The sequence below is a fragment of the Salmo trutta genome, chromosome 26, assembly GCF_901001165.1.
Source record: "Salmo trutta chromosome 26, fSalTru1.1, whole genome shotgun sequence".
Classification (NCBI taxonomy): domain Eukaryota; kingdom Metazoa; phylum Chordata; class Actinopteri; order Salmoniformes; family Salmonidae; genus Salmo; species Salmo trutta.
Window position 1 is genome coordinate 3,485,771 of NC_042982.1, and position 25,440 is coordinate 3,511,210.

The following is a 25,440-nucleotide window of genomic DNA, read 5'->3' on the forward strand; positions in this document are numbered from 1 at the left end:
AAATGATGCATCTCCTCCCCAGCACCCACCACCCACAACCCACCACCCACAACCCACAACCCACCACCCACAACACCTAAAATATTAATTAGATCTAGCGAAGATGAATCTAGGGTGGCAAAACAACCTGCAGACACATTATTGTTGCTCTCTTAAAAACGCATCAATAAAAATATGTCATAAATGGACAAGAAGGTTCTATTAGGCTACTATAGGTTTTGATTGGTTTAGGGTCAGATGACATCAGGTTTTGGTCATCTGTTACCAGAGAGACTGCAGCCATCGGGACCAAACGAAACATGACACGTTTATACACTGCAGCATGTGCACAGAAAAGTAGGCACATGCTCATGTGATACGGCTCACAACAAGTCAGATTGGTTGTCTCTGTGATGTTGCGACCCATTGCGATAATGAACATAAATACATGGTTATCACTCACATTCATTCGTCTAAAAAGTGAAAGTTACCTCAGGACCGACAGCCAACAAACGTCACAATAAGAAATGCCCATCATTCATGATATCATAATTGTCAAACGGCCTTCTATTTGGCAGGTACCCTAAACATTTTCTGGCAGATCAAGCGCTTGAATAGCTCAGCAGCTTTATTAACTTTGAAAAGGTGAGAGAATTGTTATTTTCTCATCCAATTGTTCGTTTCACAATGCGAGAAAAGTGCACAGATCTTTAATTGCATGGTCCCAGCCATTAACAGGTGAGAGCACTGTTTTTTTTGTTGTAGCCTACATTTGTCCTTGAAACAGACCAACAGGTCAATATTGGGGGTTTCTAATATTACTATCACTATGGTATCAAAGTCTCTAGAAGTTTGGCAACAACACAAGCTGGTGGAAGCTGTTTCCATGTTATTTTGCAACCAAAAATGTATATTGAATTCATTTTAGTTGATAACAAATCAAATAATCGAACCGATACCCAGTGGGACGATGACACACAAACGCTCCAAAGCAATTATTGTGCAATCCGGAGTAAAACAGTAGAATAGTGCAGTAAAGACGCAATCTATTTAAAAAACACTTGCTGGCATCTTTCAGCATAACAATATTTAATTGAAAAAAATATATTTCGGCTTCCCTTGTGGCGCAGCAGTCTAAGGCACTGCATCGCAGTGCTTGAGGTGTCACCACAGACCCGGGTTCGATCCCAGGCTGTGTCACAACTGGCTGTGACCGGGAGTCCCATAGGGCAGCGCACAATTGGCCCAGCGTCGCATCGTGCTCTAGCGACTCCGTGTGGCGGGCCGGGCGCCTGCAGGCTGAACCATGTTTCTTCCAGCACATTGGTGCAGCTGGCTTCCGGGTTAAGCGGGCGGATGTTAAGAAGTTGGGGAGTTGCAGCGATGAGACAAGATCGAAATTGGATATCACCAAATTGTGGAGAAAAAATTCTGCCATGCAACAAAAATCTCGGAGGAAAGAAGACAAGGAAGGAAGACAAGACAATGCTGAGTTAAATTACAAAGTTTTACTGAGCTAGGTTATTACATATGCCTAAAAGATACAGTGCCTTCAGAAAGTGTTCACACCCCTTGACTTTTTCCACATTTTGTTGTGTGACAGCCAGAATTTAAAATGGATTAAATTGAAACTGTGTCACTGGCCTACACACAATACCCTATGATGTCAAAGTGGAATTATGTTTTTAGAAATGTTTACAAATGAATAAAAAAAGCAAAAATGAAATGTCTTGAGTCAATAAGTATTCAACCCCTTTGTTATGGCAAGTCTAAATAAGTTCAGGAGTAAAAATGTGCTTAACAAGCCACATAATAAGTTGCATGGACTCACTCTGTGCGCAATAATAGTGTTTAACATGATTTCTGAATGACTACCTCATCTCTATACCCCACACATACAAGAAACTGCAAGGTCCATCAGTCAAGCAGTGAATTTCAAACACAGATTCAACCACAAAGACCAGTGAGGTTTTCCAACCCCTCACAAATAAGGGCACCTATTGGTAGATAAGTAAAATTCAAAAAGCAGACTTTGAATATCCCTTTGAGTATGGTGAAATTATTAATTACACTTTGGATGGTGTATCAATACACCTAGTCACTACAAAGGTACAGGCGTCCTTCCTAACTCAGTTGCTGGAGAGGAAGGAAATCACTCAGGGATTTCAAAATGAGGCTTAAAAACAGTTACAGAGTTGAATGGCTGTGATAGGAGAAAACTGAGGATGGATCAACAACATTGACGTTACACAACAATACTAACCTAAATGACAGAGTGAAAAGAAGGAAGTCTGTCCAGAATGTGTTTTGTGACTTGCAAGCCTCCCCCTTTTTCCTCCAAACAAATCGATGGTCATTATGGCCAAACAGTTCTATTTTTGTTTCATCAGACCAGAGGACATTTCTCCAAAAAGTACGATCTTAGTCCCCATGTGCAGTTGCAAACCGTAGTCTGGATTTTTTATGGCGGTTTTGGAGCAGTGGCTTCTTCCTTGCTGAGTTGCCTTTCAGGTTATGCTGATAGAGGACTCGTTTTACTGTGGATATAGATACTTTTGTACTTGTTTCCTCCAGCATCTTCACAAGGTCCTTTGCTGTAGTTCTGGGATTGATTTGCACTTTTCGCACCAAAGTACGTTGATCTCTAGGAGACAGAACACGTCTCCTTCCTGAGCGGTATGACGGCTGCGTGGTCCCATGGTGTTTATACTTGCGTACTATTGTTTGTACAGATGAACGTGGTACCTGGCATCTGGAAATTGCTCCCAAGGATGAACCAGACTTGTGGAGGTCTACACATTTTTTTCTGAGGTGTTGACTGATTTCTTTTGATTTTCCTATGATGTCAAGCAAAGAGGCACTGAGTTTGAAGGTAGGCCTTGAAGTACATCCACAGACACACCTCCAATTGACTCAAATTATGTCAATTAGCCTATCAGAAGCTTCTAAAGCCATGACATAATTTTCTGGAATTTTCCAAGCTGTTTAAAGGCACAGTCAACTTAGAAAACTTCTGACCCACTGGAATTGAGATACAATTTACTGTAAGTGAAACAATCTGTCTATAAACAATTGTTGGAAAAATTACTTGTGTCATGCACAAAGTAGATGTCCTAACCGACTTGCCAAAACTATAGTTTGTTAACAAGAAATGTGTGGAGTGGTTGAAAAACAAGTTTTAATGACTCCAACCTAAGTGTATGTAAACTTCCAACTTCAACTATGTACATTATGTATGTAGTCCCTATGTATGTATGTATGTATGTATGTATGTATGTATGTATGTAAAGAAAAATACTACTCGAGATTAATTTTCACTTACCCTGTGGTTTATGGACGTTAACAAATTTTATTTAAATGTTATACATAAAACATTAGTTTGTTCATTCTTTTTTTTTATTTAACCAAACAAAAAAATCATATATATTTTTTTAAATATTAATAATTCTTATTTACAATTTAAAACAGTACAGTAAATAATAATAACAACATTATCAATCATAAAAATGTTATAAAACATAAACTTTCAATTGGAAAATCTGTGAGCTGGGAATTCCAGAATGTTAGGATACAAAGTAGTTATGCGGAGTTGTTCTACATTCAAACAGGAACTAGAGGTGTGTTCAATCAAACAAGAAGTAGGCTACATGTTCATTTGTTCAGCAGGACACAACGTTGTGGAACATTCCGATAGAAATAAACGATGTGGAATAAAACATGTTTCTCTGCCTTATAGAAGAAGGAATCATGTTGGCTGAATCCATAGTATTTCTATCTGCATCATTCAACAATGTTTGGCTACTGAACGTGACCCTAATTTCCTTTATAGAATTCTTTGAACTGTCATTTTACAATACCTTTTGGAATTGCTTACCCCAGGTGGCAAACATTTGCAGCATAAATATAACCAACAGAATATGGACAAATTGTTGTGACCAGAATTACAACCAAACTTTTGCTCTGTTGAACGCACCTCAAGCTCATTAAGGTCACAATTTTCTAAAGGGGATGGGGTTGGGGAGAGAAGGCGTGTGTTGTCTGTGTGTGTGTGTGTGTGTGTGTGTGTGTGTACAGAGTAAGGAGATGAGGCGGTCGGCAGGGGAGTGCAAACATGGATTGAGCCTTAAAAAACTAAACAAAAAGTAGCGGTACAGCAGCCTGGTCTACTGGACATCATCATCATCATCATCAGGACTGCAGACTACCGGGACGCCAGACTACCACAACTCCAGACTACCATGACCAAAGTCTACAGACTTCTGGACTTCCCCATCCACTTCCCTTTTTTTCCCCCAGTTCCCATAAAGTCACAGTTCCAGTCCCCTGCTCCTTTCTGTATAATTCCTGGCAGGAGGAAGAACGACGTCTGTCACCAGGAGCCATTTTGGGTAAACATGTCCTCCTAGGCACTGTCAGATTCCAGCATGCCTATTGGCTGCTCAGAAGGCGCTGTGTCGTTCTGTTCCTGGTTGTCTTGTGTGAGGGATCTTGGCATGGAGGAGAGACATAGAGAGTCAATTCATGTTTCAAATCACACAAACAGACATCTGATGAATGCATGATGCGACCAAGCACGCACGCACACACATATATGCTGAGAGGTTAGTATAATGCACAGCACAGTGCCACTTGCTCCATAATGACACAGCCGAAGGCATGGTAAAGTGGGGGGGGATTGTGTGACCTGGCAGTCTTAGAAACGATAGTGAGGGAGATATTAGAAAGAGAGGAGCAGAAACTGAACGAGAGGAGTTGTCTACGCAGCTGAGATCCAATGAAAGAGAACAAATGAACAAAGAGAACAACACAAAGAGATGAGACCAAGAGACAAAACTCTAGCTAATCCGGCAAAAGCTCATGCGTAAAAAAAAATAATGAAACAATGATATCAGAGAAAGTAATGACGGATTAAAAAGAGTGATGACGTGAGAACAAAACTGTACCACGCGAAAGTAAACAAACACATTGATATGAAGAGTGTGAAGGTTAGCACTGTAAGTAGCTAGGCTAATGATTGAACAGCCCATTGGCCGAATGTATCAAGCTTCTCGCAATAGGAGTGCTGATTTAGGGTCAGTTTTCCTTTAACATCACAATGAATAAGGTAACATGGACAGGGGGGAGGGGAGCTGATCCTAGATCAGTACTCCTATTCTGAGACATTTGATGCATACAGCCTGAGTTGTCTAAAGAAACAGCAGTTTCAATGTTTCGGGGCGGGTTCCACAGACCTGCTCGTTCATGACGGTGGAGAGCTCTGTGAGCATGTCCCTGTAGTGGGCTCTCATCTCCTCCTGGTACTCCAGCTGGTCCTCCTTGATCAGCCGCTCGTTAACATCCAGCGCCTGGCCGCACGCCTCTGCAAACTGCCTTCAGGGCCAGACAGAGTATGTTAGGGCACTATGAGGGCCAAGAGTTTACCCTGTCCTGACCATGTGACTTAATCTGGAAAAACTCTGGGTTCTAGTTATCTTGACCTGAATTGACCCCAACCCTTTTGCTTAAGACGTATGAAATGCATCATTGATCTATGTGTGGTGCTGTGGCGGTCACGAAATTTCGTCAGCTGGTGATCGTCAAGCAAATAACTGTTGGTCTCACGGTAATTGACCGTTAATTAATATAAATACATTTAGCATCTCCTGGCTTCCTACAAGCCACTGATGCTGACCTTTGGAACATCTACAATTTTAAAGGTCTAATAAATCCATGATATATCGCCTAGACCTTCATAATAAATCCCTTATTTTTTTTTTAGACATGTCTAAAGAAATATGATATGAAGAAAATGTAGTCTATTTCGGAAGAACAGAATACTCTGAGTTGTCCTTATGTTAGGTCCTGATCTGGCTACGCCATATGACTGTTGGCTACATTAGCTGTCAAGATTTGCTTAGAATTCAGAGGAAATATTTTATAGTATGAAGAATACAATTGAACAAAGCTGAATAAAATAGAAAGGATATTTTCTCCAAAAGATTTCAGGGATAGCGCACATGCAGCTATTCTGTATTGAGCGGTTAACAAAGAAATAGGTACTAAACTCAGCAAAAAAAGAAACATCCCTTTTTCAGGACCGTCTTTCAAAGATAATTCGTAAAAATCCAAATAACTTCACCGATCTTCATGCTTGTTCAATGAACCATAAACAATTAATGAACATGCACCTGTGGAACGGTCGTGAAGACACTAACAGCTTACAGACGGTAGGCAATTAAGGTCACAGTTATGAAAACTTAGGACACTAAAGTGCCCTTTCTACTGACTCTGAAAAACACCAAAAGAAAGATGCTCAGGGTCCCTGCTCATCTGCGTGAACGTGGCTTAGGCATGCTGCAAGGAGACATGAGGACTGCAGATGTGGCCAGGGCAATAAATTGCAATGTCCGTACTGTGAGACGCCTAAGACAGCGTTACAGGGAGACAGGACGGACAGCTGATTGTCCTCGCAGTTGCAGACCACGTGTAACAACACCTGCACAAGATTGGTACATCCGAACATCACACCTGCGGGACAGGTACAGGATAGCAACAACAACTGCCCGAGTTACACCAGGAACGCACAATCCCTCCATCAGTGCTCAGACTGTCCCGCAGACTGAGAGAGGCTGGACTGCGGGCTTGTGGGCCTGTTGTAAGGCAGGTCCTCACCAGACATCACCGGCAATAATGTCGCCTATGGGCACAAACCCACCATCACTGGACCAGACAGGACTGGCAAAAAGTGCTCTTCACTGACGAGTCGCGGTTTTGTCTCACCAGGGGTGATGGTCGGATTCGCATTTATCGTCGAAGGAATGAGCATTACACCGAGGCCTGTACTCTAGAGCGGGATCGATTTGAAGGTGGAGGGTCCGTCATGGTCTGGGGCGGTGTGTCACAGCATCATCGGACTGAGCTTGTTGTCATTGCAAGCAATCTCAACGCTGTGCGTTACAGGGAAGACATCCTCCTCCCTCATGTGGTACACTTCCTGCAGGCTCATCTTGACATGACCCTCCAGGATGACAATGCTACCAGCCATACTGCTTGTTCTGTGCGTGATTTCCTGCAAGACAGGAATGTCAGTGTTCTGCCATGGCCAGCGAAGAGCCTGGATCTCAATCCCATTGAGCACGTCTGGGACCTGTTGGGTCGGAGGGTGAGGGCTAGGGCCATTCCCCCCAGAAATGTCCGGGAACTTGCAGGTGCCTTGGTGGAAGAGTGGGGTAACATCTCACAGCAAGAACTGGCAAATCTGGTGCAGTCCATGAGGAGGAGACGCACTGCAGTACTTAATGCAGCTGGTGGCCACACCAGATACTGACTGTTACTTTTGATTTGGACCCCCCCTTTGTTCAAGGACACATTATTCCATTTCTGTTAGTCACATGTCTGTGGAACTTGTTCAGTTTATGTCTCAGTTGTTGAATCTTATGTTCATACAAATATTTACACGTTAAGTTTGCTGAAAATAAACGCAGCTGACAGTGAGAGGACATTTCTTTTTTTGCTGAGTTTATATGCTTAATTTAGAGTTATTAATGTAACTTTAGTTGTTCTACAAACGTTGGTCTATATGTTTAGGTTTTTGATACATTTTATGGCTGCATGATGCGACTCTAATGATGATTTGAAAAAAGTCCATGAGCTATGCTTTGTTTTTTGTGCAGGCTGTACACACTTCGTCAGTACACACTTGTACACGCTGTACACACTTGATAATGCCTCGATTTTGCCAGCGGCATCCTTTTTGTGTGGCCATAATGCACCCTTAAAAAATCCATGCCTTTTGCAGCCCTTCTCCCTGTGTGCTGCCTGCTCCGAAGCACCTCTCACTCACACGGCTTTCCATCTCACGTGATCGGGTCTTTCTCACAGGCTACAATGAAAACAGACACATCCGGGACGCAACTGCGCGCGTCCTTATCCAATTCCGAGGTGCATATTGAAGGTATTGGAAGAACTGTCCACATTTACTTTTCGTCAACCAACAATATGAGTAGGCCTAACGAACAGCAAAAGCATTAGCCTATGTCAATCTATTCTGTGTGAGAAATAAATATTCCAAACATAGTCTGGGATAGTTGTGGAATGCGATAGATCACAAATGAATACAACCACTAGCATCAAAAAACGTTTTATACGCACTGAGGCTGATGCAACAGATCAGAAAGTTTAGCTTAAAATGTTGATAAACTATTAGGCTATTTCTTCACATTATAACCGCAACAATGTGCGCATGGTAGTAGGCTATAAGCGTGAATGTTCCATTAGCGGAAAACACCATTATCAAAAGTGACCACAAATGTGATTTTGCATGTAATGCTTTTATTATAAAGGTGCATTTTTATGGTGAGAATTATCTTCCCCAAACTTGAAACTCACACACTGCTTATGTATGCCAGTTAGGCTCTACACCCCTTGTAAAGCAGATTAATGTGCTTAAATTTTATGAAGTTATTTGGCCAATTTAGTTGAGATACAAACCTCATCAAAACATGAGGTCTGCATCTATGATTTGAAAACAATCACAAAAAAGGCATTGCTTCTTGCCTTATGCTGGGCATCATTCACAAGTGATAATATATCATTCACAAGTGATGGGCTAATACTGTCACCCATCAGACTATTCTTGATTTAATCTTGTCTTTACATATACTAAATAATGTGTGAAATTCAATTTTGATTTAGAATGGACCATTATCATGCACCTGTCTCGAAACAGGGGCAGGGGGAAAAAATATGTCTCTGCACTTACATTGTTTCCTGAATGCTTAAACACTAACAGTGATTCTTGAAGCATTATATCTGAAATCATTAACACTTGTAGCCAATGCATTTACCAAGTGTGCCAAACTGAATGCACGTTCTCTGCTTACACTCAGTTTGTAATTTTATAACACACTTTTTTGCAAAACTGTAAACACAACTCACTGCTTTACACTCAGTCTGCAATTTAATAACACACTTCTAGCAAAACTGTAAACATTGGTCCATACGTTGCTACACTATTTCGCCAATTGCCTTTCCACATTAACACGTGAAAACACTTTTAGATAATGAGTTCACTTACAAATCAGAGCTTGAGCACTATAAATAGGCCACAGGTAAACATTTGGTTTGGACAACAATGGAGGCCAATATTGGACTGAGTAAAGGGGTGAGAACTAGAGGAGGATGGGGAAGAGGAAGAGGAGTCAGGAACACAATAACTGATGAAATCAGAGCGACTGTGGTTGACCATGTTGTCAACCATGGGATGAGCATGAGGGAGGCTGTGCATCTGGTTCAACCAAATCTGAGCTGCTATACTGTTGCAGGTATCATCCGGATATTTCGAAATAAGAACCGGTAAGTAACTTTAAGTGCTGTAGTCTTACTGGTACAGTATTATGTACTGCACTTCCATAATGAGAAGGATCTATCACTAAAACCATTCAAATGTTTTTACAGAACTGCAAGAGAACCAGTATCTGGTGGAAGAGGTTGACTGTACACCCCAGAGCAGGAGACCCACATTGTAAATATGGTCATTGCAAATAACTGCATCAGACTCAGAGAACTGCAGGACCACATAATGGCAGATAACACCATATTCCAAAACGTCAACAGAGTGAGTCTCTCTGCACTGTCTCGTCTACTGAAATGCAATAGATGAAAAATGAAGCAGTTGTACAGAGTCCCTTTCACAATAAACTCAGACCGTGTAAAACAACTGAGATATGAATATGTGCAGGTAAGCTATACTATCCTATCATTGGTACTGGATCTGGAAGTGTATGGTGCTACATCACATTGACTGATCCCTGCTTTTCGTACTGCGCTACATTGTTTTGTCTTGTCTCTTTCAGAGAGTCATGGAGCTGGAAGCAGATGCAGTACATCATGAGCTAATATAGGTGGACGAGGCAGGTTTCAACCACGCAAAAACAAGGGGCCGCGGCAGAAATATCATCGGACACCGTGCCATCATCAACGTCCCGGGACAACGTGGTGGCATCATAACAATGTGTGTGGCTATTAGTCAAAATGGCGTCCTTCACCATCATGCAATCCCAGGCCCATACAACACTGCACACATTATCACATTTCTGGACACCCTCCACAACAGACTAATCCCTAATGACCAGGGGCCAGAGCAGCCCAGGTACGTTATCATCTGGGACAATGTTAGTTTCCACCGGGCTGCTGTGGTCCGCAATTGGTTCACAGGTCACCCACTTTTCATTGCACTCAATCTCCCCCCCATACTCTCAGTTCTTGAATCCTAATGAAGAATTCTTCTCTGCATGGCGTTGGAAGGTGTATTGATCGCCAGCTCCACCAACGCATACCCCTTCTATAGATAATGGAGGAGGCTTGTGGAGACATCGATCAGGGGTCATGCCTGGATACGGCACTCCAGGCGATACTTTCCACGCTGCCTAGCTCAAGACAACATCGCATGTGATGTGGATGAAGTCTTATGGCCAGACCCACAAAGAAGGCAAGATGGAGCTTCATTTTTTTCTACTCTTTTTTTCCTAGCACAAATGTTTTGGTTTTCTTCTTCTGCGCTTTTGTTGTTTGAGGAGTGTTAGAACATTCAGAGAAAAAAATAAACTTTTCCCCCTTATTTGTATTGATAGTGTGTTATGTTCGGGATACACATCCATACTTTACACATTTGGATACCTGTGTGTATGTGTGTTTACTACATGTATGACAAAACCTTATTGCAAACTGCTATGCCCTGCACACAAAAAAGTGTTTTTCATTTATACTATCAGTGCGTTGTTGGTGCTTTGTGTGCTTATTGAAATTGTGGTTTGTGTGTACTGTATTGACGCTTTGTTTGAAGAGTTTTGCAAGAATTGTTTGCTTTTGCAAGAGACGTATAATGTTTTGCTGGTTAGGTTTAAGGTTTTGTGGTTAGTGTGTAGAGTTTTGCAAAAATAGCCTATAGTTTCAAAGATAGTGCCTAAGCAATCATTAAAAAAAACGTAAATAGTGAATGGAGGACAGTTTTCCTGTGGTTCATTTTCATGTCAGCCAGGTAGGCTGTACTCCTGTTGTAAAGAGAAGCAATGTGCTTAATATTTGCTTAATATTAGGAAAGTTGAAAAATAAATATAGTAGGCCTAGCCTATAGAAAGCTGATGGCGTCCTCCTCTTTTTAATAGAGGCCATCACTCTGTTTTCTCCCCATTTGCATAGCCTATAGAAATGTTGCGCAACATGAGCTCATGGGCTCTCATGAAGTGTTTGATTAGATTTTCCATTACATTTGCATTGATGTCAGAGTGATTAGAGGGACAATAGAGTGCTGAGTATCAGGCAGTTAGCAAGTTTGGTAGTTTGTCTTCCCTGTGGCTCAGTTGGTAGAGCATGGTGTGTGCAATGCCAGAGTTGTGGGTTTGATTCCCATGGGGGGCCAGTACAAAAAAAAAGCTATTAAATGTATGCATTCACTACTGTAAGTTGCTCTGGATAAGAGTGTCTGCTAAATGACTAAAATGTTTAAAAAAATGGTAGGTTACTAATGACCATCAGCAGCATCAGAGCTTGGAGAAGCCTAATTACTGTGACTAAAAGGTCACATGGAATTTGACTGCCTTCATGACCACTAGTGTGGCGGTAATACAGTCACCGCAACAGCCCTAAACATAACCATACTAAACATTTACTTTTTGGATAAAAGCATATGCTAAGTGGTGCATAAATCATGAGAAGTGTTGTGATGAATACCTGAAAATCTCCTTGAGCAGTTTGACTTGGTTGTCGGGGTACTTCTTGGCATTTTTCTCTTCCAGGAAGGCTCGGGCATAGGCCATGGGCCCTGCATTCACCTGTAAGGTAAGTTCATGGTTATTCACCTGCACCATTTTCAACAGACACCGCAGTAAGTAGGAAGAAATGAGAACTGAGGGTAATGCTAATAATGCAAGAGGCTAATGCTAGTAATGCAAGAGGCTAATGCTAAAGATGCAAGACGCTAATTATAATAGTGATGCTAGAGGCTAACGCGAATTCTGTGGTTGCCATAGCACCATGAGGTCACTTAGGCAGAGAGCGCCCTTACATTTTGTAAATATTTGTATATAATTAATACATTTTGATGAAATGCTTTCCCTACAAACCATTTGTTTTAAGAATTAACAGTAAATATAGCTAATTAATATAATCAGAATCCACCACAGACTTTTAAAACGGAAGCTTGCAAATCGACGGGTGGTAGGTAGCCTTGGGGTTAGAGCGCTGGGCCTGTAACCGAAAGGTTGCTAGATCGAATCCCCGAGCTGACAAGATAAAAATCTGTCATTCTGTCCCTGAACAAGGCAGTTAATCCACTGTTCCCAGGACGTCATTGGAAAAAAGAATTTGTTCTTAACTGACTTGTCTGGTTAAATAAAAAGTTGTTTTCTTAGCTGACAATTGTTTTGATTCGAATGCCAGCCATGTGTCCAGAGGTTGAGGATGGAGAGAAGCCCGAAAGCAAGACGGCTGAGGTATGTAGTGATGAGGATCGCAAGGAGGACTAAATGACATGGCTGCTCTTGAATTATTATTGAAATGTGGTGTTCTTTCTGCCGCCACGTAACTGCCGTAGCTTCACCCAAGTGTGTGCTGCACACTTGGGTGAAGGACTAGATAGCTACACCAACTACGGAGTCCATGAACTGCAGTGGCTGAGTTCAGACTTCATCCAAGTCCTACTATGGAGAAGCCACCAAGACAGCAAGGATGGCGAGACACCTTGATGACACCATGCTGCCTTCCTGCTCCCAGGCCATCTTTGCTTGCTCTCTCCCTTTGACCACCTCCCTTCAATGATCCCTCAAGCCATGACTTTTCAGACCCTCTCATACCCTTCCATCTCATGAATGATTTTGTTGTTTTCTAAATTGCTCGTCTTTTTTTGTGTTGCTTTAAAGCGCTTTAAGATTCTTTATGTCATGAATACTGCTATAAAAGTTGAATAAATTATGAATATTATTAGAGGCTAATGCTAAAGATGCAAGAGTATAATGCTAAATCTTCTAGAGGCTAGTGATTCTGGAGGCTAATGCTAACGATAGAGGGCTACATAGAGGAAACATTCGATGACAGACAGTAAGTAGTTTGTGCTCCTTCGCCATGACCCATAATCCCATATCTCCCTGTTACTGCAACAACGGATTAAGATTAGCCTGCTTCATGCTGTCACTCTGTGAGCCAAACTGTTCACACATGTCACTGTTTACAGGGGGTTAGGGCTGGGAAAAGCCTGAGAAGAGGCGGGACTCTGGAGAGAACGGGTCTCGGCATGGACTGCTTGGTAATAATATCCCACGTGTGGATAAATGCCAGTGCGTGTGCGATCAGTGGCATAGCGTAGTGTCGCGACTCGCAGTGCTTCATTTGAGCCGGATCCTGCTGGTACTAGATCCAGCACCTCTCAGTTTTTGACTGTTTCGTTTCGGGAACCTATTGTCCAGAATAAAAGCTATCAGAGTTCATTCGAGTTGCCTTTGGAATTCTAATGCCACCTAAAAATCCTATTGTGAAAATGTAGATATTCAGCCCGTGCCTGATATTGTAAGAAATGATTTGGATTGGGCGGCTCAGGTTTATGGTTTGCGTAACACCGTAGCCTGGAGACCAACTCGTGGCTCTGCTCAATTTAAATACGTTTGTCAAAGTTATATAATTATTGCTGTCTGTTCAGAAAGAAATGAAATAATTCAGACTACCACACCAGGAGCAGGCCTATAATTTAGCCACAGAGGATCAATAGCTTTTTATTTTTATTGCCTAGCTGTGGATTCTGAGTAGCCCAATTACAACGCATAGCCTACAGTCAAGAGTGTGCAGCAAATCTGTCAATGAACGGGCATTTCACAATATTTAAAAATCCTGGGAAAACAATCCTGGGAAAACACAGCTCCTGCTGAAAATAAAATAATCTGATCTGTCCGAGGCCACCAAAATATTCTATCAACTTCCAAACAGGCGTATTGAGTGAACAGCATTGTTTTACAAAGTAGCCCCAAAACGAGAGAGTTAGGCTTTTGGCACGAGCGCGTCGCCATCTTCGGTGCGGCAGTCAAACGGGACTATAATTTCTTCCTCATATTGTACAATATGTGTGTCTCCACATAGCAACAGGTCGAGGCTGTTGATGGAGTCAAAACAATATCGTTTTTATTGATCTTAGATTCTGAGTTTGTCAGTGTCCAAGTAGCCTGCCATTTCAAACGTATGTGCGGTATACAAAAAATAGCCAAGCATGTAAAATGACGTAGACTTGCATGAAATGCGTTTCTTTTCAGACCCTAGGCTACAAAAGATTTCCCCATGTGTGCAACTTATGCAAGCACCTCAACTCTCCTGCTCTATGCCATCATGCAAATGAGATGATAAGCATGCAATGCTTTATTATAAAGGTGTTTTTTCCCCCATGCATTCCGCTACCTCAGAGCCCCCGCCCCTCTCATGCTCGCTTTTTGTTTGGTACCTCCCGATTTACAAATCAAGCACTGTTCTCGCAAGGCCCCGAGCAAACATTTTTATTTAGGAAAACAGCTAACTTCCCACACTTCTACACATTTTGCAATGGGGCAGAAAGAAAAATGTGCAATTGTATAGCTGATCTCATGCTATTCTACACATTTTCCCAAAAATGTGCCATTTCATAGCTGCATGGGGGGTACTGTACGTGTGATCAGCTCAGCTATTTCTGATCTCACCAATGTATGTATGTGTGTTGTTGTGTGTGTGTATGTCAGCTCTGCTATGACCTCTCAACTCAACCCCGTCTGTGTGTCTCTCTCCATCTTTCTCCTCCTCCACCCCTACCCTTACCTTGACACTGACGCTACCCTGCAGTTTGAGCTGCAGCCGGATCATGTCCACCTCTGCCACGGCACACAGCTGGTTGAGCTCGGACACCTTGCAGGACATCTCGTCGATGGCCACCTCGATGGGGTTCATCTCCGTGCTCTGCTGCTCTACCACCTGGATACGCTTTTTCAGGTAGGGGAAGGTGGAGTTCGCTGGGTAGGGAGAGAGAAAGGGGGAGTAGAAACACGGTTTAAGGAACCAATTGGTTAAACCTTGTGGTCCTGGGTGGCTCAGTTGTTAGAGCATGAGTAGGGAGCATAGAGTCAGGACCGTGGGTTTGATGCCCGCTGGGGCTACCCATATGAAAAAATGTATGCTAGATAGGATATATTTTATTGGGTTTGTTTAGGAATTTAACTTTACTGGTCAGAATAGGTCACTGATTACAGCACTGGTCAGTATACAAGTGATTCAGACAGTTACAGCTCAGTATTTACTGGTTATTCAGACACTTCCTATTAGTATAGTGTACTACCATACAAGCCAATGGCTCAGTGGGTTAGAGCATCACCTGGGTTGTAGGTTCGAATCCTGCACATTCCACATACTGAATATATGTGACAGTCAATGTTGACAGCTCTTTTGGATGAAAATATCAGAAAAGATGACCTTTTAAATAACTCACTTGTTAGTATGGTGCGCCTCTTGCATTGCTCCTCCACGTCGCCATGTTTCTTCCCCGACAGAGTGAAAGGCGTCTCGAACACGAAGCGATTGATGTTGTGATGTCGCTCGAAGTCCGTCTTCTTCTCCTGCTGCTCCTTGTCGTCGAAGTAGGGCACTACGTAGGTCACCTGGATGTAGGCGTACTTGGGGTCCAGGTCTTTAGGATTTACCTGGTGGGTTATATCAAACAGTTCACAGCCTGTGTCGTATTCATTAGTACACACCATAGAAAACCGTAGCAAAACTTTTTTTTTGCAATGGAAAATGTTCCGCAATCAAAAACGAGAGTTACTTATTGGAGAAATTCAGGTAGCCTCTCCCCGTTTTGGACCGTTTTCCACCATTTGGTGTCTAACGACCCTGACCAGGAGGTGTGGGGGGCCAAGTGAAAACAAAAGTTCTGCAAAGAAGGTCCTAGTTAAGCTGCAGATGGTGAACGATTGAGTGTAAATTTAGATTTCATTAGGATCCCCATTAGCCGACACCAATGGAGACAGCTAGTCTAACAGGGGTTCGACACACGACAAAAAAGACATTACAGACAAAATACTTTAGAGTTGACATGCATTTAAAACATTAACATGTATGAATCTATTGGTTACACATACACGTCAGTACATACAGATGTCATATCTTAATTTGATCATGCTGTTGTTGCAGGAATTTTCCTGTACAGCTGGAAATGCAAAGTTGTAGTGTATTTGAGGTTTAAAGGGCTTCTAAAGTTTGTAATTTCCACTTTAAATTGTCAGACTTGACATGTCCTAATGAAACATTTATCAACCCCTGCACATTTTTTTCATTAATTATAAAACACAATCATTTACATTTCCTGTTGCTGTAGGATTATTTTCCTGCTGTAGCAAACTGGCTCATATTATGATCCTACATCTGTACACCCAAAAAGTAGGTCACACGAGAGAGAGGCGTTGTGCCGTGAGGTGTTGCTTTATTCGTTTTTTGAAAACAAGTTTGCTGTTCACTTGCGCTGTATGAGTTCCATGCAATCATAGCTCTGTATAATATTGTATGTTTCCTTGAATTTGTTCTGGACCTGGAGACTGTGGAAAAACTGCTGGTGGCATGTCTGGTGGGGTAAGTGTGTGTGACAGTGCTGTGTGTAAGTTGACAATGCAAACAATTCGGAATTTCCAACACATTAATGTTTCTTATAAAAACAAGAAGTGATGCAGTCAGTCTCTCCTCAACTCTTAGCCAAGAGAGACTGGCATGCATAGTATTAATATTAGCCCTCTGACTACAATGAAGAGCAAAAAGTGCTGCTCTGTTCTGGGCCAGCTGGAGCTTAACTAGGACCTTCTTTGCAGAGCTTTTTTTTTCACTTGGCCCCCCACACCTCCTGGTCAATGGTCATGCTGCTCTCCCTATGGTCATTCCCCCACACCCCGTAAACAGTCTTTACTCTGCCTCCAACCCAATGGACATTTACTTATTCATCACTGCTCCCGTTATGATATATATAGTGCTATTTATATTTATTTTTTCTTTTTCTTTTATTTCACTTACTCCTTGTTGGAGCTCGGAGCCTAAGATTTTCACTGTACTCTGCAATCACACCTGCAACCCCTGTACATGTGACCTTTAAACAGTCTGAATCTCTGAATCATATGACTGGACAATAATCAAGAGAAGATAAAACTAGAGCCTGCAGGACTTGCTTTGTGTGGTGTCAAAAAAGCAAAGATCTCTCCCCATCTTTACAGCCATTGAATCTACAGTATATGTTTTGGCCATGACAGTTTACAATCTAAGGTAACACCAAGTCATTCAGTCTCCTCAACTTGCTCAACATTCATTACCAGGTTCAGCCGATGTCTACAACTTAGTACCAAATACAATGCTATTAGTTTTAGAGATGTTCAGGACCAGTTTATAACTGGCCACCGTTTCGAAAACTGACTGCAACTCTTTGTTTAGGGTTGCAGTGACTTCACTAGCTGTGGTTGCTGACGTATAGGTCTGGAAGAAAAGTAACAAATTTCGATTTTTGTGTGTAACGCCCCATTAATTGCGATTCTGGCCCTTTAATTGCGCATCTAGCGAGTGATGAACGTGCAGTATAATGTGCCGGTCTAGCGATGCTGCTCATTTCATAGCAAAGTTAGATACAAATGATATACTTCTGCCAGGCAAACCTACTTTGCAGTTAACGTTTAATTGAGACGGTTATCACATCAACTGGCTACACCCAGAGTGAAAGACAAACACGTACCACACAAACAGACAGGGGCAATATTGCTAGAAATGAATTGGCAGATATTGTGTTAGGTTTGGCTTTTTAAGACAACAGTGGCAAACCAGGGGTGTCAAGTTGTGTTGATTACCTAGTAGTTGGGAGCTGGCGGTGTCTGATACTTGTGAGATTTGTTTATGACAGTTTGCGATGGAACACGTGAAAATTGCATATACTTTCAGAATTGTTTGGTGAGCTACTCATACAGTAGGTGGGCTGCGAGCAATGGACCTGTTGGAGCCCATGGTCTAAATGAATCACTACTTCACTGGCTGCTTTTCTATGGGGAAAGATTGCTGTCAAAATGCAGTAGTACATGAATTCATTTACAACATTTTGACAACAATCTTTCTATGAAAGAAACAGAGACGAGTACTAAAGAGGCCGAAACACTTTGAATAATACTGTATATGAAACATATAGATGTGACAGTGTTTGAAAGCTGGGGGGAGATAGTAGACTGACCTTGTTGGAGTCCTGGATCATCTTGACGTTGTCGGCCCCAAACTTGTCCGAGTAGAGTTTGAGGAGCCTCTGGGAGATCTCGGACAGTCCTGTCAGCTTAGGCTCCTTATAGATGAACTCTTTACTCTCCTCCTCCTCAAAGAAACCCTGTTACAGAAACACAATTTTACCCAACCACCTGTGTGTGTGTGTGTTTGTGTGTGTGTGTGTGTGTGTGTGTGTGTGTGTGTGTGTGTGTGTGTGTGTGTGAGTGTGTGAGAGAGTGTCTGTTTGTCTGAATGCAATGCCTGTGTCAATACTTTGAAGAGTATGTATATGTGCGTGTATTGTTTAGAAACTGTGGCCCTTTGTTTTCTTTTTCCATCCCTTAGCTGAATATTAATAACCCTTAGCTGGAATATCTAGGCTCACATCACCCCTTAGTGGTTTACTGCGCTTCCCTATCAGTCTAGTCATGTGTTTCTTAGTGTTAGGTCAGCTTGTTAGAACACAATTGTAATCACAAAAGTTACTGACAAAATAGCAGTGTTATGTTCTGGATAAAACAGAGGCCATTTAGAGGTCAGAGGTCATTCTCAAAGCACTGTGGGGTCAAAGGGCAATGAGGGTTATTTTCAGACAGTGTGTTCTTTCCTATGGAAAGCTCCGAGGCTCTGTCTCAATTAATCTTTCTTCAATTCCTGGCATCCTATATCGTCCTTCCCTCCTTTTTATTTATTTTTTGTACTTTTCCCCGTTTCTCTCCCCAGTTTCGTGATATCCAATTGGTAGTTACATCGCTGCAACTCCCCTACGGACTCGGGAGAGGTGAAGGTCAAGAGCCATGCGTCCCCCGAAACACGACCCTGCCAAGCCGCATTGCTTCTTGACACACTGCTCGCTTAACCCGGAAGCCAGCCGCACCAATGTGTCAGAGAAAACACCATCCAGATGGCGACCGGTATCAGCTTGCAGGTGCCCGGCCCCCCACAAGGAGTCGCTAGAGTGCAATGGGACAAGGAAAGGGGCCAAACCTTCCCTTACTTAGACGACGCTGGAATTGTACGCCACCTCATGGGTCTCCCGGTCACGGTCGGCTGTAACACAGCCTGGGATTGAACCCGAGTCTGTAGTGACGCCTCAAGCACTGTGATACAGTGCCTTAGACCGCTGTGCCACTCGGGAGGCCCTCGTCTCTTTCTTAACCGTATTGGAGGAAAAGGTCCAAGGTAGGGTTGAATGGCGGGAACTCGGTTACTGAGATTTACTGCCCAAAACCGCTCCCTTTTCCTAGGATAAATAACTGCGAGAAACCGGTAAGTTATAATAAATGATTTATATCAACAGCATGAAGTGAAATAGAACTGTTAAATTATATGTGATTATATGTGCTTCTCTGCGGCCTTCTCTCTGCGTGATCAATCATCAACGCTCAGGGTGGGGACAGACAGCCCATCTCAGTATGGAGCGCAGTTCATAATGCATGTAGACCTATCATCTCATCATGGTAACTTTTTTCTTGTGACAGGAAGGCCTGCATTTTCTGCAGGACAGCCTATGCTACAGTAATATAAGGACCGAATGCGCTTCTAATTTACACATTTCTATTTGGCTTTTGGGGGTCACCTTAATTTTTTATTGTAAAGATTATATTTTTTTAATTGCAGCTGCAGAGTTTTGAAACAGCCTGTCATTCGAATAATCATTCGTTGCTTTAAATCAGATCATGTGCGAGCGGTCTGTTCAAGATTGATTTAGACAGTACCAGTCAAAAGTTTGGACACACCTACTCATTCCAGGGTTTTTCTTTATTTTTACTATTTTCTACATTGTAGAATAATAGTGAAGACATCAAAACTATGAAATAACACATGGAATCATGTAGTAACCAAATAATTGTTAAACAAATAAAAATATATTTTATATTTGAGATTCTTCAATGTTGCCACCCATTGCCTTGATGACAGCTTTGCACACTCTTGGCATTCTCTCAACCAGCTTCACCTTTGCAGAGTTGCAAAGAAAAAGCCATATGTCAGACTGGCCAATAAAAAGAAAAGATTAAGATTGGCAAAAGAACACAGACACTGGACAGAGGAACTCTGCCTAGAAGGCCAGCATCCCGGAGTGGCCTCTTCACTGTTGACGTTGAGACTGGTGTTTTGCGGGTACTATTTAATGAAGCTGCCAGTTGAGGACTTGTGAGGTGTCTGTTTCTCAGACTAGACACTCTAATGTACTTGTCCTCTTGCTCAGTTGTGCACCGGGGCCTCCCACTGCTCCTTCTATTCTGGTTAGAGACAGTTTGCGCTGTTCTGTGAAGGGAGTAGTACACAGCGTTGTAAGAGATCTTCAGTTTCTTGGCAATTTCTCGCATGGAGTAGCCTTCATTTCTCAGAACAAGAATAGACTGATGAGTTTCAGAACAAAGTACTTTGTTTCTGGCCATTTTGAGCCTGTAATCAAACCCACAAATCTTGATGCACCAAATACTCAACTAGTCTAAAGAAGGCCAGTTTTATTGCTTCTTTAATCAGAACAACAGTTTTCAGCTGTGCTAACATAATTGCAAAAGGGTTTCTCATGATCAGTTAGCCTTTTAAAATGATAAACTTGGATTAGCTAACACAACGTGCCATTGGAACACAGGAGTGATGGTTGCTGATAATGAACCTCTTTACGCCTATGTAGATATTCCATTAGAAATCAGCCGTTTCCAGCTACAATAGTCATTTACAACATTAGAGACAGTTTGCGCTGTTCTGTGAAGGGAGTAGTACACCAGCATTGTACGAGATCTTCAGTGGACAAAAAAAAGTGATTTTCTTTCAAAAACAAGGACATTTCTAAGTGACCCCAAACTTTTGAATGGTAGTATATGTCCTAGCCTACCTCTTTCAGGTAATGAATGATGGATTATGCATAATAAGCGTCTAACTAGCCTCTGTCTCTTGCGCAATGCGCACGCACCTAGTGCTCCTCTAGCCCCTCTCCTGAAAAAGCACTCCTTAGCTCTTGGAGTCCCATGCAGGAAAAGCTAGACTAGTTTTTTCTGTTGTGTGTAATATGCAGTAGCCTACAGTATCATATATGTATTGGATAACGACACAATCATTTGGGCTTTTTTGGGCTTGGGCTCATAAAATGTCTTTAATGTATGGCTCATTAGGCTTCGGTAGCATTAGGCTTGAATTTTCGATCAAAGCTCTAATCAAATCCAGAGATAGGCTATTTATATGCTTTTGAATGACACTTTTGGTTTTGACAGGAAGTACCGGGTTACCCGGGAAATAAGTGATTTATTCTCAGGATGGAACATTTGTAAAATATTCAACCCTAGTCCAAGGTCCCTCCACTCAGACTCTCGGTTTGGAGGAGGCGGCTGAGAGGGGATGAGAGGAATCGAGGAGTGATGAGTTGAGAAAGAGCCCTATATTCCAACATTCATGATCAGGGCCCGCATTCCTAAAGAGCCTCAGAGTAGGAGTGCTGATCTAGGATCAGGTCGCCCCTCTTATTCATTATGACTTAAAATGCTAAACAGATCCTAAAATCTGCAGTCCCACTCTGAGATGCCTTGTGAATACTGGCCCTGGTCTGGTCTGGCCTGCCTGCATGTATACTGCTGTGTCATCTTGACAACAACTGTTCCAAGATCTGTTCAAAGGAGCTAGAGATTAGAGATTGGGATCGTTGAGGGGAAAAAGATTACTGGAGATTATAGGATGTAGGTATCGGAGTCAATTCTATTTAACTTTCTTCAATTTAGGAAGTAATCTGAAATTCCAATTTCCTAATTTCTTTTCAATGAGGGAAATGTAAATTCTACTTTATTCCTGAATTGACTGAATTGATATAGAATCGACCCCAAACCCCGGCAGGTATACATATCATATAGAAGCGCATAACAATATGTATACAGCATATATCTTAGAAGAAAGGTTAGAGAAGCTACTACCGGTGAAGGGAGAACAGAGAAGGTAAGCGGAACAAAAAAGATCCGAAACAAAAAGAGAGACAAAAACTTACCGCAATCTTGATACAGAAAAACCAAAAGGAAGAAAAAGAGCAGATGGAGGAATTAAAGAGACTGACTAGAGACAAGATGTGATCCACCCCTCTCTCCATTCACCAAAGGTTAAATGTCTAAAGGCTTCCGGCTCTTCTAAGATGTGTCCAACCAGCTTAGTGAATGTAGGAGTTTGACGTCCTTTATGGGACAAAATACTCGGTGAGACTGGGTTCGTACCAGAGGGCTATAGCTATAGCATGTACTGACTAGCTATCAAGCTAGTTAAAGCTAATAGGAGCTAGTTGAAGCTAGTTTAGCATCGCGCTGTGAAGTCATTCCTCCTCCCCTGAGACCTGAAGGGCTGAATCCCAGAGCGGGGATGGTACACGCTAGCCTGAGTGCCAGTCTGTGTGTGCGATCCAGATCGATGCCAAACATGACAATGAGTAACAAGGAGTTAGCATGATAGCACAAACAGACTGTCACTCAGGCTAAGTACACAGTACACACACACACCTATCGATAAGGCGTGTTTGTCATTTTCAGCGTCTTCAGTGGCTCTGATGGCACTTACCAGTCCGTAGAACGCCACGCGGTAGTATCGGCCAAACAGACGCTTCTCAGAGTTCACAACCTCTGTCACCTTCAGGTAGGAGCGGTGGATGTCGTAGTACAGCTCCGATAGCCTCTGTGGATCACACACACAAGGTCAATCACATCTGATACTACACTATCTCCTTCCTGTCAGAGAGTTTCTGGCCTGGTCAAGAAACAACCTTGTCCTAATCCCCCCTGTCACCTTGAAATCTCGCCTCTTCTCAAAGACGGCAATGACGGGTTTGTTGATATCGGCGATGAGCTCGTGCCTCTCAGACTTCCACAGGTAGTCCACACACAACTCCAGCTGCTCCACTAGAGTGTCCTACATACACAGGAAGGTTAGGATCTGTTTAGCATTTGAAGTCTAAATGAATAAGAGGGGGCGACCTGATCCTAGATCAACACTCCTACTCCGAGACACTTTATGAATACGGGCCCAGGCTCTGCACTGCAATTTCACTGAATGATCTTCCAAATCTATACAATTCTTTGTACTGTAGCCAGTGGTGGTGAGGGTACCTCAGTGTAGGGGGTATCCTGAGTCCCTGTGTCCTCTTTCATGGCCCCCTCTTCCTTCACGTTCGGTGAGATGCAGAGGAAGGCCGCCCAGCCCATGGAGAACGATGCTGAGGTTTCAAACAGGATATGACATCAGAGAAGGAGGGACGTAGGAGCAGAGAGCTCATAGGAACAACATGTTGTCATTCTCTTCTTTATGCTTGTGTGCATGTTATCATCCGATGGTATGAACCCATACACCACACACTCTCGCTGACTCACACACACAGACACACACTGTGGTACTTAACATTCCTTGTGTTCCATATCAACAAACCCAAACAAAGAACAGTAACTCCATTCATTGTGAACGTGCTTTCTTTACACATATCATGTGAAACTTAGGTGGACATCAATAAAGGCATCTCAAAAGGCAAGGTAGAACCACAGACATCCAGACATCTTTCAATAGTAAAGGCAAATCAGTGGACATTATACCTGCCTGGACATTCTGCAAGTCTTTTGAGTCATAAGGTATGTTCAGCATACCACTTAGAATGCATGTCCAATACATTGCTTTGTTCTAAGTGGTATGGCTAAGCCATTGCAGTGGACTTCAAAACATTACACTGTGCATCTGTAATAATTCAGACTCCATTTTGCTAGTTGCAGTCAAAGTTTGGTCCTAGTGTTTTTAAGTAAACTGTTTTCACTATCTATATTGTATACTGTATGTAGATTATGTGTACGTTCTATATAGTCTGTTTATTGCTGTCAGCACCATTTCACAAGGTTAAATTCCTGGTAGATGTACACTTTACATACACTTAGGTTGGAGTCATTAAAACTTGTTTTTCAACCACTCCACAAATTTCTTGTTAACAAACTATAGTTTTGGAAAGTCGGTTAGAACATCTACTTTGTGCATGACACAAGTCATTTTTCCAACAATTATTTACAGACAGATTTCACTAATAATTTACTGTATCTCAATTCCAGTGGGTCAAAAGTTTTCTAAGTTGACTGTGCCTTTAAACAGCTTGGACAAGTCCAGAAAATGGATGTCTTGGCTTTAGAAGCTTCTGATAGGCTAATTGCCATCATTTGAGTCAATTGGAGGTGTACCTGTGGATGTATTTCAAGGCCTACCTTCAAACTCAGTGCCTCTTTGCTTGACATCATGGAAAAACAAAATAAATCATCCACAAGTCTGGCAATTTCCAAACGCCTGAAAGAACCACGTTCATCTGTACAAACAATAGTACACAAGTATAAACACCATGGGACCACGCAGCTGTCATACTGCTCAGGAAGGAGATGCGTTCTGTCTCCTAGAGATCAACGTACTTTGGTGCGAAAAGTGCAAATCAATCCCAGAACAACAGCAAAGGACCTTGTGAAGATGCTGAAGGAAACAGGTACAAAAGTGTATATATATACACAGTAAAACGAGTCCTATATCGACATAACCTGAATGGCCGCTCAGCAAGGAAGAAGTCACTGCTCCAAAACCGCCATAAAAAAGCCAAACTACATTTTGCAACTGCACATGGGGACAAAGATTGTATTTTTTGGAGAAATGTCTTCTGGTCTGATGAAACAAAAATAGAATTGTTTGGCCATAGTGACCATCGTTATGTTTGGAGGAAAAAGGCGGAGGCCTGCAAGCCGAAGAACACCATCCCAACCGTGAAGATCGGGGATGACAGCATCATGTTGTGTGGGTGCTTTGCTGCAGGAGGGCCTGGTGCACTTCACAAAATAGATGGCATCATGAGCCAGGAAAATTATGTGGATATATTGAAGCAACATCTCAAGACATCAGTCAGGAAGTTAAAGCTTGGTTCACAAATGGGTCTTCCAAATGGATAATGACCCCAAGCACACTTCCAAAGTTGTGGCAAAATGGCTTAAGGACAACAAAGTCAAGGTATTGGAGTGGCCATCACAAAGCCCTGACCTCAATCCTATTGAACATTTGTGGGCAGAACTGAAAAGGTTTGTGCGTGCAAGGAGGCCTACAAACCTGACTCAGTTACACCAGCTCTGTCAGGAGGAATGGGCCAAAATTCACCCAACTTATTGTGGGAAGCTTGTGGAAGGCTACTCAAAACGTTTGAGCCAATTTAAAGGCAATGCTACC

At 42.4% G+C, this 25,440-nt stretch overlaps 1 protein-coding gene across 1 annotated transcript in view; it reads right to left on the reverse strand.

Annotated features, from left to right (window-relative positions):
* Positions 1–3,286: 3,286 nt before the first annotated feature.
* LOC115162913 (dedicator of cytokinesis protein 10) overlaps positions 3,287–25,440 on the reverse strand; it is a gene marked incomplete in the record, with an annotated part of 159,506 nt that continues 137,352 nt past the window's right edge. The window contains 10 exon segments of the mRNA XM_029714424.1: positions 3,287–4,466; positions 5,211–5,349; positions 11,689–11,789; positions 14,785–14,975; positions 15,449–15,659; positions 18,209–18,355; positions 22,217–22,222; positions 22,774–22,887; positions 22,999–23,121; positions 23,319–23,425. Of these exon segments, the coding sequence (XP_029570284.1) occupies positions 4,419–4,466; positions 5,211–5,349; positions 11,689–11,789; positions 14,785–14,975; positions 15,449–15,659; positions 18,209–18,355; positions 22,217–22,222; positions 22,774–22,887; positions 22,999–23,121; positions 23,319–23,425 (1,187 nt within the window).